The sequence below is a fragment of the Stegostoma tigrinum genome, chromosome 28, assembly GCF_030684315.1.
Source record: "Stegostoma tigrinum isolate sSteTig4 chromosome 28, sSteTig4.hap1, whole genome shotgun sequence".
Taxonomy (NCBI): domain Eukaryota; kingdom Metazoa; phylum Chordata; class Chondrichthyes; order Orectolobiformes; family Stegostomatidae; genus Stegostoma; species Stegostoma tigrinum.
The window spans coordinates 11,523,500-11,537,280 of NC_081381.1; the positions used below are offsets into that span (position 1 = coordinate 11,523,500).

Consider the following 13,781-nt stretch of genomic DNA (forward strand, 5'->3'; position numbering starts at 1 on the left):
ACTAGTGTCACTACGTTGCTTAAGATTTCCAATTTCGCTTTGTCGGAGTACCGCAACTGATGTTCCAGGTGCCAATTTATAAATTTGAAGCAGTGATAAATCTTGTCTTTCTTTTAACAGGAAGGATAGCTTAGTAACATTTTTATATTCAACTGCATTACCATCTCTAAATTCTCTACCATCAAATCATAGGGGCTGCAGAAACAGGCCACAGGTTATAAATTCTGCTGTGAGCGACTTGGCTCATCAGCCTTCAGCCCTTTTCACGTTGTACAACATTGGTCAGATTTCAAGAATATTTTTCTCATCAGTTTGAGTGGAGGACCAGAAATGCTCAAAAAGCTACTTACCTAGATTTCATGAATTTTGGTGCAAATCTTACTGAATTGCAACTATAATTTACTTTAAGTTGAAAGTACTGAATTTTTGAAACAGAGCATCCCTTTTCTTTTATAAAATTCCTTCATACCTTATGATTGCTTAGTAGTACAGACTTGAAAATTGTGTAAAGGGTACAAAGTCGAGTTTTTCACCTTGCACTGATCAAAATTAGGGCTCAAACCAAACTTTGAGAATTCGCCCATTTGTGTTTTTTTTAAACAGCTTGAGAAGGGAGTGCTGATTTATTGGACTTCGGCTGGCGCAGCAATGCAGCAGACTTTGACTCCGTCCTAGCTGGCTAATTAACTTCTGATCAGGGAGGGACGTTGGTCAGAATGTTGTCATGAGAATGCAGCAGAACCTTTCTAGAAAAAAAGTGCAATGTATGCACGAACTCTCTTTATAGCGTGCACCGTGTAATTTCCTGTGTGTGAATATGTGTAGCTTCTGGTTCATGAGCGAAACTCTGTCATCCTTATGTGATAACCTTAACTTTGTTTCCAGTGTAATTCCTAGCGCAAGTGCATTGTTTTGTAAGTGTCCAGTTGCACAGCCCCATCCACTGCTGGACACCTGAGTTTTTCAAGTGCAGACTTTGAACATGATTGGCGCATGTCCCACTACAGGCACTTAGGGGGATGTATATAAGATGGTTGTCATTTCATTGAGATGTATGTCCTATTCACTTTGCATCTGTTCAGCACTGAAACCCATAAAACATACACATCGACAACTGGTGGACCGTATCAAACGGGTTTGGAATGACCTGGGTGATGCTCTCCCCAGTGATATCTTAAGCCCAAAGGACACTTCAGAAATAGCTAATTGATTAATTTAGTTACTCACAAGGCCACTTAGGCACTTAAACCAATTAATTTTGTTGCATTTGCACCTCAGATAAGCAGCATGTGCAAGTATGTAATAACCTTGAATTGAGTTTGGAGAGCTTTAGCTAGGCTTGCTGGTTGGACTGTTTTATTGGATGATGGGGATGTTAGCATTGCTTGTTCCCAAAGCGTGTATTTGTATTGTCTATAACAACCTTGAGATAAATCTAGATTGGTCCAGGAAGATCTGGTTTAAGAAGTGACTTCTCTTGTCGATCATAGTGCTTACACATTTGTTGTCAGTCCTGTGCTCCAGGAACAAGTGGAACAAAAAAAAGGCCTGATGTCAGCAGCAGAGATAGTAGGAACTGCAGATGCTGGAGAATCTGAGATAACAAGGTGTAGAGATGGATGAACACAGCAAGCCAAGCAGCATCAGAGGAGCAGGAAAGCTGACGTTTCGGGCCTAGATCCCCCTCCAGAAATGGGGGAGGGGAAAGTGCGTTCTGAAATAAATAGGGAGAGAGGGGAGACAGAAGATGGATAGAGGAGAAGGAGGAGACACAGGTCAAAAAGGTGGGGATGGAGCCAGTAAAATGTGTGTAGGTGGAGAGGCAGGGAAGAGATTGGTCAGTCCAGGGAGGACGGACAGGTCAACGGGGTGGGATGAGGTTAGTAGTTAGGAGATGGGGATAGGGCTTGAGGTGGGAGGAGGGGGATAGGCAGGTGGAAGGACAGGTTAGGGAGGCGGGGACGAGCTGGGCTGGTTTTGGGATGTGGTAGGGGGAGGGAAGAGTTTGAAGCTTGTGAAATCCATGTTGATACCATTGGGCTGCAGGGTTCCCAAGCAGAGTATGAGTTGCTGTCCCTGCAATCTTCAGGTAGCATCGTTGTGGCACTGCAGGAGGCCCAGGATGGCCATGTCATCTTAGGAATTGGAGGGGGAGTTGAAATGGTTTGTGACTGGGAGGTGCAGTTGTTTAGTGCGAACCAAGCATTGGTGTTCTGCAAAGCAGTCCCCAACCCTCCGCTTGGTTTCCTTGATGTAGAGGAGGTCGCAACAGGAACAGCGGATACAGTATACCACATTAGCAGATGTGCAGCTGAACATCTGCATGATGTGGAAAGTCATCTGGGGCCTGGGATGGGGGTAACGGGGAAGGTTTAGGGGCCAGTCTTTTTAGCGCTCTTGTCAAGTGATTATGTCCCTTACCTCTGAGCCAAAAAGCCCAGTTTCCAGCCCTGCCACCTCCAGTGTTGTCTTAACACATCAGAACAGATGGTTTTTAAATGTATAATTTGTATCTCTCTCAAATGGTAGGGCTAATAATTCCCTAAATAAAAAGAAAACCGTTATACAGGCAATGTTGGAGAATTGATAATGTCGTGAACGCATACTTGATTTCAACCTAACTTTTAATACGTCTGGAAACCATTCAAAGCTTAATTTTATGATACTGAAAATGTCAGCTCCAGACCACATCTAATATTTGTACCTAATTGGACTTGATGAATAATGGACTGTTGTAGCATTCTTAAATATGCACTGTTTGAGTCGTAGTGTCAGTGGATTGAATAAGTGCTGATTAATGTTGTGGAGTACAATTGGAAAATTATTTTCTTAATAAGTATCTACAGTTTTGTGAATTAGAAAAGAACCTGACTTCTATAGAAGAATAGACTGCCTGATTGATGCATTCTTCTTTCCTCTATCTAGATTTGCATTTCTAACCACCTTTGTCTACGGTTCTTATGTGATGATACTTTCAGTAATTGGTAAGAATGTTATTATGAAATAAAACCCAAATATGAGAAGTGCACAGCCTGGGCAACATATATTGGGAAATGGAGAGGTTAGCACTTCAACTTATTAACCTGACATTGAGGTTTCCAGCCTTTCTCGTGTTTTACTGAGTGACATTGTATCACTGTTATCAATGAAAGCTTTATTGTGCTTCAAGCTTAAATTTTCTTTCCAGTCATCTCTTGGATTTGTTGAACTGGTCCTTGTTAAAGAGAGAGTTTTGAGTATGTACTAGAAGCATTTTTTCAATAGGTTAGAATATTTACTCAATGGAAAGTCATTTGTGTTCAACATATTGCTTAATAATGACTGTTTGAGTAAGGATGGCTCTTGCATTCTTCCTGATTGGTCATTATCAAAAGTGCCAAAACCTGCTCCACCCCATTATTGACATCCTGCTGTCTTTCTAATTACTTTAAATCAACCCAGTCACGCGTTGTGACACGTTTCTGACACAAGCGGGACTTGAATTCAGACCTTCTGGCCCAGAAGCAGGAACACTGAAGCTGTGCCCTATGACTGTCTTTGTCTTTGTATTGTAAACATGCGTAGTTCAACATACTCCCTTTGAAGGACTGAATAGCCACTTTGACTCTGGCTGTAAGTCTGATTTATATCTGCTCACTAAATAATTGTTACTATTTGATGTCTTAAATGTTGAATTTCACAGGACCACATGATTCAGAAGGCAACCATTCAGCCCAGAATGTCAGCACCATCTCTTGAATTAAGAAACATGAACTCAGTGACAATCTTTTTTTTCCTTTCCCCACATCATTGTGCATTACTTCTAAACAAATTGTCATCCTCTTGAATGCCTCAATTGAATCTGCCTCCATCATACTTCCAGGTAATGCCTTCCTTGCCCTAACTACTCAGTTTGTGTTTGTTTCTTCGGTACATCATTTTAAATCTGTGCCTTGTTCTTTTTTCTTTTGTAAGCATGAACAGTTTTTCCTATCTGTGTCCAGCCTCCTTATGATTTTGAAAACTTCCATCTGATCTCCTGAGAGACACCACCTCCAGTCTGACCTCAACTAAGGTTTGCCGTTCCTGGAGCTTTCTTGTATATTATCTCTATACTCTTTCTCAATTCATTCACATCCTTTCTATGTGACACTCAGAACTGTGTACACTATTCCAGCTGAGATCTAACAAATGTCTTCTAAAAGTTTAATGTCATCTCCTTGGTCTTATACTCTTTGTCCCATGTAATAAAGTGGAGGATACTGTATGCTTTATTACTTGCTCCATCAACCTGTCCTACCTTCAGTGATCTATATGCATTCACAGGTCCCCTGCATCCCCTATATTCTTCATACCAAAATGCATCACTTCATGCTTCGCTGCAGTAAACCCCATTTGCCACCTGTATCCCCAATGGAACTAGTCTGTGTCATTTTGGAGTTCTAGATTGTCCCATCATTTTTCAACTTTTCCAAATATAGTGTCATCTGCAAACGTTTTGAAATTGTTTCTGCTCACCAAGAGATCCGGATCATTAATATATATCAGGAAAAGCAAAACTCCCGGTACCAACACCTGGGGAATGCCATTGCTACCTTCCTCCAGCCTGAAAAAAATCTACCAACCACAACTATTTCCTATTGCTCAGCAGACAGTTTTGTAACCACATGGTTACTATTCCTTTTTTTTCCTATGACTTGTAACTTTGCTTACAAGTCCGTTGAATGGCACTGTATCTCTCATTTGGAACTCCATTTACACCACATCAACCCATCAAGCCTCTGTTACCTCTTCAGAAAAAAAACTCCAATCTCCCCTGTAGAAATCTAGGCAGACTCTTTGTAATGCTACTAATCCTATTCTGAATAATTGTTTCGAAGCTTCTCCACTGCTGAAGTTCAACCGACTGGCCTTATCCTTACAACTTTGCCTAAGTAAGGCTGTAATGATTACAATTTTCCAGTTTCCTGGCATTTGCCCTGAGTGTAGGGAAGACTGAAGGTTATGGACAGTGCCCCTGTAATCTTTACTCATCCTTTCAAGTTCTTGAATGCATTTCATCCATCCCCATGTTTTGTCAATTTTAATTGCTTAACAGTGTATTCAACATTTTCTTATCAATTTCGAACCTTCTAGTGACAGTTTCTTCTGGGTTAGAATCTCCCTCTTTAGTAAAGACCAACACACAGCAGTATTCGTTTAACACCTTCGCTGTCCTATGCCTTCATATTTAAATCCCTTTTTTTGGGTCTCAAATCAACCCTACTCCTTTTTACCACTTCTTACTAATTATACGCTTACGGAAGACTTTGAGGTACCTCTGCGTCAGCTTTCAGTCTTTTTGTAACATTCTGTTTCATGTTGCTTTTTCACCAACTCTCATCCTTCTAAGCTTTCAATTATACTTTCTACTTGACACATGAGTGTGTTGTTTATCTGAGTTTCCAACTCCTTTGTTTACCTGGGCTTTGTTTGTCCTACCTTTTGCATTTAAGATAATATATTCTTGACTGTGTTCGCACCATCTTTTTAAAACTACCCCATTGCTCACTTATAGTTACCTACCTAACCCTCATTCCAGTCAGTCCAAGTTCTATTCTTGCTCCTTTGAAGTTTACTTTTTGCCAACTAATATTTTTTCATTCTTCTTGGATTGATGCTGGTCATTCTCCACTGTCATTCAGAGCTTAAAGTGCAATGGTCACTGTCTCCTAAATATTCCCCATGGCCATTTGATCCTCTTGGCCCACCTCATTTCCAAGAACCTGGCCTAATAGTACATCTCGTTGGATAGGACACAGTCTGCAATAGGATACTGTTCTGCTTGCAATCTAGGAACACTGGCCCTTTACACTATCCCAGTCTGTATTTGTGCAACTAAGGTTCCCCATTATAACTGCTGCATAATGTTGGCATTATAATTCTGTAGTTCCGTTGCAGATTTGTTCCTTTTCCACCCTTTCTACTTGACGGTCTATAGACTACACCAGAGTACGTTTTTTGTTTCTTAACTCGAGGCAAATTGGTTTCATCCTCGAACCATTTGGGATATCCTCTTTTGCCAACATGGTAATGTTCTTGCCTAATCAATGCTGCCACACTTCCCTGCCTGCCTCATGTTTTCTGAGCACCTTGTATCCAGAAACATTCAGCACAGTCTTGCCTTTCCTTGAACCAGGTCCCTGTTATCATTATGTATTGTTTCCATATGGCAATCTGAGTTGGTAACTCACCAATCTTTAAATATGCATGCATTTTCATACAAACTCTGTAACACTAATTTAGACTCCGTTCTTTCTCCCTTCTACTTCACCAATTAACTTGCTATTCACTATGCCAATGCCACCGGTATCTCCAAGTATTTTGTGAAACCTGGCATTTCCCCTCTCCTCGTAGTTCCCATACCTTTTTGTGTGAAAGATGATCTTTTATCTAATTTGTTTTCTCAGTACCTGTGCACTTAGGTTTTTTTATTGCCATTTGATGTTGTTCTTCCCAGTTGCTTGCTATACATCATATCCTCTCCTTCCAAGTCAGGCATTGTGTGTAATCCAAATTGATCCAGTTTGAACTAGTTAATGTAGTGGACATGAGTGAGAACAACAACACAGATGTTATTTGAGGAAAACCATGGTTGATGTAATCAGTCAGCATCAGTTAAAGCAGATTATCTGGTCATTATCCCAGAGCTGTTCATGAGAGCTTGCTGTACACAGATTGGCTTCAGTGCTTCCATTATTACAACAGTGACTGCATTTCAGAAGTGATTTTTTGACTGTAAAAATGCTTTGAGATATCCTGAGGATGTGTAAGCTGCTGTGGAAATACGTATCTTTAATTCCATCACAAACATTTGGTTATTAGGACTAAACGCCCCTTTAAAGAAATCTTCAAAATGTTGAAGAGTCTACAAGGGGGACAGGGTGTTGACTGCATTGCGTCTAATGGTGGCCATGTACCTGGAGAGTTAAACTACTTGTCTATGCTACACAATACTATTTGATAATCTGTAAACACTGACAGCAGGTAAATGCAATCAGTGCTGGCCAGCCAGCAGGGTCCACTTCTCATGAGAAAATAAAAATATTTTACTAATTTGATATGTTATTACAATTGCTGTTTTTTATTTTGTTCCTTTTAACATGATGCGCATGTGGACTGTGCACAATGATTGATTGAGACTGAAAGCTGGTATTTAATCACTTGACGCTGAGCTGCAGCCAGAGACATTGCTGATGCAAACACTTAAGTCAACCATTAAAAATGTGTGATCGACCTGTTTTTAATCAAGGTTTAGATAAAACTAGAATTTGAGCTGAAGTCCTTGCACTAACTTTAATATTTTTGAAAGTGCCTGTGTGTCAGTGAGAACGGTAAAGAATTGGATGCCAGCTGATTTCTTTAGGCTCACCAGTGAGTAGATTTTATTAAAATTGTCCTTCACTCACTGGTTGCGACACCTTTCAATTTACTTGTAAGACATCTTGATAGAATGTGAATTTTCTGATGCTAAACACCAGCCAGATCATTCAGCAAGTTTAAAGACAACTACCACAGGCTACGAAAAGTGCCATTCGATCATTCTCTGGAAGGACTACCGCTGAAACTAAGGTCCATTTTACTTAATCAAGACGTTTGTGTTAAAAACAAATTGTAATGTAGGCCAACAGAATGAACCTTTTTCATGGAACCAGTGTGTAGTAATAATGAAACAAAGTGGAAATTGCTGAAAAACTCAACAGGCCTGGCAGCATAGTCATAAGGCATGGAAAGACACCGTTTGGCCTCTGAGAAGAAAGCAGAGTTAATGTTTGAGGCTGGATGACTCTTCATAGGAACTGTAATAACTAGGAAAAATTAGTCTTTATGCTGGATTAATTGGGAATGGAGGGGAGACATGAGTGGATAGCTGGAGATGGAGCCCAGAGATTGAGATGAAAGAGCTAGGTAAATAAAGAGACAATGGATAGCTGGCCAGGACAGAAGAAAAGACAAGATGATAAGAGCTGAGTGAGAAAATGGGTTAACTGTGCTGAATGCAATCCTTACAATGTGTTCATAGGCTTAGGAGTACATGGGAATGGGTGACTGCTGAAAGCACATCATAACACGGCTGGGTGAGTGTTACGGCTAATGTATTTTCTCACTCTTGTCTCAACTCTTATTCAACTTTTGTTCTGGTCTGGTATCCATTATCTCCTTGCTTACCTTCCTCATCCATGTCTTCCCCTGTCTCTAGGCTCCGTCTCCACCTGTCCTCCCAGCTCCAAAAAAAGTCACCTGCAGCGTAAATACTAGTTTTCCCTGGCTACTAATAGTTCTGAAGCAACGTTAATACTGTCTTCTTGTCTCAGATGCTGCCAGACTTCCTGTGTTTCTCCAATTTGTGTTTTGTTTCAAATCTCCAGCATCTGCAGTTCTTTGTTTTATGGTGGTAATGATGACTCTGAGAATAAGAAAATTAGGATTGTTGGAATATTAGGATAATGCTGGACCAGTTGGTAGGTGTTAATAGCATTAATAGCATTGGAGGTCACATCTGGGCTTTGCTTTGTATACTGGGTCTGTCGAGACGTATCAGCTACTGAGAAAGTTGAAGTTACACTGGGAGTGGGTAAATTAGTGTGATTAAAATGGCATAGAGGTCATTCATTACTCTGAGCAGTAAATGGTACTGACAGCTGTATGGATTAGATCTTGTTCTGATAGCATTAATCCTGGCATATTTTTTTCATAAAAAGATTAAAGGATTTGGTGTTATTACCTAGCTGCAAACCCAGTTTAGGAGAATGGGCCAATAAACATGCTGGTTGAAAGACATTTTATAGTTGAGATTTAATCCTGGTACAGTACTGATGCAGCTGTTCACTTCAAACATAATTGCCATCTTGGTGAATTGGGCAATGAACTTCGTCAGCTGCAGTTACATCTAAGTTCATGTTAAATTTCACTGGTAAGTTACAAAATACAGAATTGTTTAATTGTTTAATCAAAATATTGCCTTAAAGCTGGCAGTTTGTTTTTTGAATTGAGGAATATATGAAAAGTTTAGCATTGCTTTTGCAGTTTGAAGTTTTCAAGAAACCATTAGGTGGATGCCATGTGACAGAAACAAAGTTTCCAAGCTATTCAAGTTCTTATAACTTATTTGTTTTTCAGAGTGGCAAAATTAATGGTTAGAACGATCCTTTCAGTTAATAGAACTCCATTTGTTATTGCCAGTGAAATATCATTAGGTTCTTCACTTGGGTAAAGGAAAAAATGGAATCAGCACTTTTTTGTGGTTCTGGTTTCTCATAATGGTTTCTCCTCTGTTTACAAATGGAATCTGGTCATTGTTCTGTCTCAATCCCAACTTTCTGTAGGCTTAATGTGGATCAACAATATTGTAAATGGAACTTGTATGTCTTATGGCAGTGACTGGATTTGGGTCATGGATTGCAGTAGGTTTATATAATCAGGTTTTTGTTAAACGGATTTGGCTTAGCTGCAGAATCAACTACACTGAGCTCGAATGCATTATACTCCAGAGGAAGAAGCAGTCCTACACGCCTAGCAAATAGATTCAACTGTAGGAAAGTGTTGAACTGTTAGGAAGACTAACATTTAGAAATTCAGAATTGTAAATGTGTAACACCTGAAAAATTTGAAAGGTTTACTCGTTCAAATTGTGGCTGGTAGAGATTTTCTTCCTGTCAACGCTAAGAGCATTTACAACAGATTCGCTCATTGCCTATCTTTGTTTTGTATATATTTACTGAATGAAAATGTGCAAGAAAATTCTCAACACGTTTTGAAAGTTTGGTTCTTCAGTTGTTAGCAAAATTGATAACATTTTTAAAAATCTGTTTTGCAATCCTTGACTTTGTTATATCCTTAGCTGTGTTTTAGATACTTTAGGAGCTCTAGCGTGTGACTTACTGCTTTTATTTTCAGAAATCAGTGTGACCAAGTGGAGGCAATAAAGCACAAGTGTAGTTCAGGAAAATGAGTGAGTTGGATCAGTTACGTCAGGAAGCCGAGCAACTGAAGAATCAGATCCGAGTGAGTATTATATCGCCTGTTCCACAATTATGGAACTTGTATTTTAATTTAGTTTTAAATCATGTGGCCAGATTTTTTTAAAAATTAAACTTAAAAAGAATGGTGTTATATTGCCACAAATGTACTGTGCTTTAAATGGTAGATTATTGGTTTGTATGCAATTTCTTGAATAGCAAGTTTGGTATATTCGAAAGCTTTTGTTTGGAGAGGTGGGTGGGATACATAGTGATTGGCCTGCAAAGTGTACTTCTGGTGGGGCTGATTAGCTAGGTTGTTTGTTTGCACCTTCTGCGTTTGAAACCACCTTCTCCCAAAGTGTGCATTTAATTGAAATCATTCAACATGTAGTCAGCGAGTCTGAAGTCTCCAGGGCATTAAGGTACATAATCACCTTTTTGTCTGTTTCTAGTTCTGTTGTACATAAGAACCACTGTTCCTGGGCACTCAGGATTGAATAGTCTCTTGAAGATCTGCTTAATGGTTGTTTCTACAAGTCTTTGATTTCTTTTTCAAATGGGAACAGTCAGATTGTTGGTTTGTGAAAATTTACGGCAAGCTTTCTAGGCTTCATTTAACTACAAAACATGTTTACTCGGTTGGCAGCTGACTTCCCTCTGGTCCATCATGCACCTGGTACAAGTTACCTATTTGCAGCAGGGGTTCCATTGCTGGATGAAGAATCTAAATGTGTTGGTCCCTTTCATCTGGAGTGTGTACTACACTGAACTCCTTATGTACGCAGATACATTTTGTACTATATTAAACTCGCAGCAGGGAAATAGGGTATTACATCCACATTGCAGGTGTTTATGCTCCTTTTCCACCCCCTCAGCTTCAAAATGCTTCACTGTTTTTGAAAAGTGCATTGGTTATTATGTAGCTTTATACAGTATGCCAAAGAAATCAGTTTCTCCAGCATTTGGTATACGTTTTGCAGAAGCAATCCATTAGAAAAATATTAACCATTGAAGTACTCAAGCTGAAAATGTTTAGAGCACCTGGTGTCTGAACTGTCCTGACCTAATCCTCAAAGCACTGTTCTAGCCCACTAGCTATTCTAGCCATCCTGTGGCCCCTCAATCACTTGAGCAGACTCAGGTTGTCGATCCATAACCCAGAATAGCTGGGTTGAGACTGTTGGACAGAGGAAATTTTTATTAGCCTGTATTTGAATGTTTAGTTAGGTTGTAAATGGCCAGTGTCCTGTGCTTTCTGCCATCTGGGTCCAGTTGGACAGTTTTTAAAACTATACAGCTGAGTTTGCAAGCACCCAAACCTGCAGACATATAATTTGATGAATGGCTGTGAATGATAAAATAGGATCAACTTCAAAAGATTCATGATCAGTAAGACTTGTTGGATATGTATTTGAGCTCTCTTTTCCCCCAGTACTATTGATCTCTGGGCTTTTTGACTGTGTAAATGATTAAAAATGACCACTGAAACTGAGAAATTGCTGGAGAACAGCTGGATCATTTTCAACATCCAGCTGCCCCCCCTGGAATGGCGTGCAAAACCCTAATCTCATGTCTCATTAACGTTGGGGCAGCTGAAGATTAGCAAAACTGTAATTATTGCCTTTGTCCACATCACGAGACACTTTTAGAAAAGAAAATTGAGTTAGATAGTTACAAAATTCTATAAGTTATTGATCTCTCTAGATGTGCTTTTCTTCAGATATGTTTTTTTGGTTAATACTGTCTTTTTCCCTTTTCAGGATGCCAGGAAAGCATGTGCCGATGCCACTCTGGCCCAGGTAAGGTTTTAGTTATTAATGGCTTACTCGATCGTTAGAATTTTCAATTTCTTCCACTCTCTTTCATTTTAAATTGCTGTAGTGGGCGGCCAAGAAGTTACCTCAGTACAATGGGATGGGCCAGTGGTCTGAGGAGTGGCAGATGGAGTTTAATTTAGATAAATATGAGGTGCTCCATTTTGGAAAAGCAGATCAGGACAGGACTTAGTGGTAAGGTCCTGGGGTGTGTTGCTGAACGAAGAGACTGAGAGGTGCTGGTTCATTTCTCCTTGAAAGGAGAGTCGCAGATAGACAGGATAGTGAAGGTGGTATTTGGTATGCTTGCCTTTCTTAGTCAGTGCATGGCACATAGCGATTGGGAGGTCGTGTTGAGGCTATAGAGGACATCGGTCAGGCCGCTTTTGGGATACTGAATTCAATTCTAGTCTCCCTGCAATAGGAAGGATGTTGTGACACTTGAAAGGGTTCAGAAAAGATTTACAAGGATGTTTGCCAGCGTTTGAGCTATAGGGTGAGGCTGAATAGGCTGGGGCTGTTTTTCCCAGAGTGTCCGAGGCTGAGGGGTGACCTTATATAGGTTTATAAAATCATGGGGACACGGATAGGGTGAATAGCCAAGGCCTGTTCCCAGGGTACAGGAATCAGAAACAGAGCTCAAGTTTGACGTGAGAGGAGGAATGATTAAAAGGTATCTGAGGGGACAGTTTTTTCATGCACACGGTGGTGTGCGTATGGGATGTGCTACTAGAGGAAATGGCAGAGGCCGGTACCGTTATAACATTTAAAAGACATCTGGATGGGTAAATGAATAGAAAGTGTTTAGTGCGATGCTGGCAAATGGGACTAGATTAATTTAGAATATCTGGTTGGCATGGACAAGTTAGACTGAAGGGTCTGTTCCCATACTATATAGCTCTGTGACTCTAATACATTTTAAGGCATCAAAATCCCTTCAGAAAAGAGAGTGCAAAATGATCTGTCTTGTTTCAGTTGTGAGTGAACAAATCCCTTCATGAACAGATACTTCAAAAAGCAGGCCATCACCTTGCACTGGTAAAGGATGAGTTGGTTAACTGATTCTTTTGATTTTCTTTGAGGTATTGAAATATGAATTAATAAAGTACAGAGGATACTGTATGAATTTTCAAAGTATTTGATAAAATTATCTGGAAGAAACCTCTTTAAAACTTAAAGCGTGAGTTATTCTATAATAGCTAAAAGTCAGAATAGGAATAAATGTACTTTAACAAGTTGAGAGTTTTTAAACTTGTCCAATTGCAGCTGTTTATATTAATGGTTTGAGTGTAGATAGAGGAGGAATGCCATTGTTTGCATAGTATCAAACTAGGAAGTCTCGCAAGATGCAGGAACTGCAGTAAGGCATAAAAAGGTTGGTGAACTAGACGTAGTCAGTGCAGTTCAATGAAGGGAGATGTGATGGCACATTTGGGGCGATAAGAAGGATAGTGAAAGAAAATATAAAGTGCAAAATAAATATCCATAACCCCTTTAAGGAGTAGGCATAACTTTAAACTTTGGCTGAACTTAGTTTGTGTTGTTACAGCTGTCAGAGCTCTGTGTCTGAAATACCCTTTCCCTTGATTTTTAAATCATGTTTTGTCGTCTTTGAAGGTTTGAGACTAGTTCCAATAGTAAAAATTCTAATATGCCGAAGATTCTGGGAGTCTTTCTTTTAAACATTGAGTCTTCAACCTCATCTGCCTATTTGGAAGAGATGCTGGATATATCCCTGAAACCTTAGTGCAATCAGTTAAAGTAAACTGCATTTCTTTGGTTGAATGACCCAGCCCTGAAGGGCCAACGTATACTACAGATGTCAAGTGAAGCTGCCCCTCCCAGTGGTGTGGGTTGGTCTCTGTTGATATCTTTTATGCAGAGCTAGCATTGTTCTGAAATCATACATTGTGGTGGTAAAATTACTGCCACAACTGCATCACTATTTATGTTAACTTACTAGTTTGAGTTTTTTCTGTATATTGAC

General features: G+C 39.8%; 1 protein-coding gene across 6 annotated transcripts in view; it reads left to right on the top strand.

The window, feature by feature from the left end:
* The window catches only part of LOC125466619 (guanine nucleotide-binding protein G(I)/G(S)/G(T) subunit beta-1), a 71,823-nt gene that overhangs the window by 36,853 nt on the left and 21,189 nt on the right, over positions 1-13,781 (top strand). For 3 of the 6 annotated variants that reach the window (XM_048561382.2, XM_059638053.1, XM_048561378.1), the window contains exons 2-3: positions 9,916-10,023; positions 11,741-11,779. In XM_048561382.2, the coding sequence (XP_048417339.1) occupies positions 9,967-10,023; positions 11,741-11,779 (96 nt within the window). In that variant the 5' untranslated portion in view covers positions 9,916-9,966. Of the gene's footprint in view, positions 1-8,799; positions 8,933-9,422; positions 9,657-9,915; positions 10,024-11,740; positions 11,780-13,781 lie in introns of those variants that run through there. The other 3 variants (XM_048561379.1, XM_048561383.1, XM_048561380.2) reach the window with 3 other exon arrangements.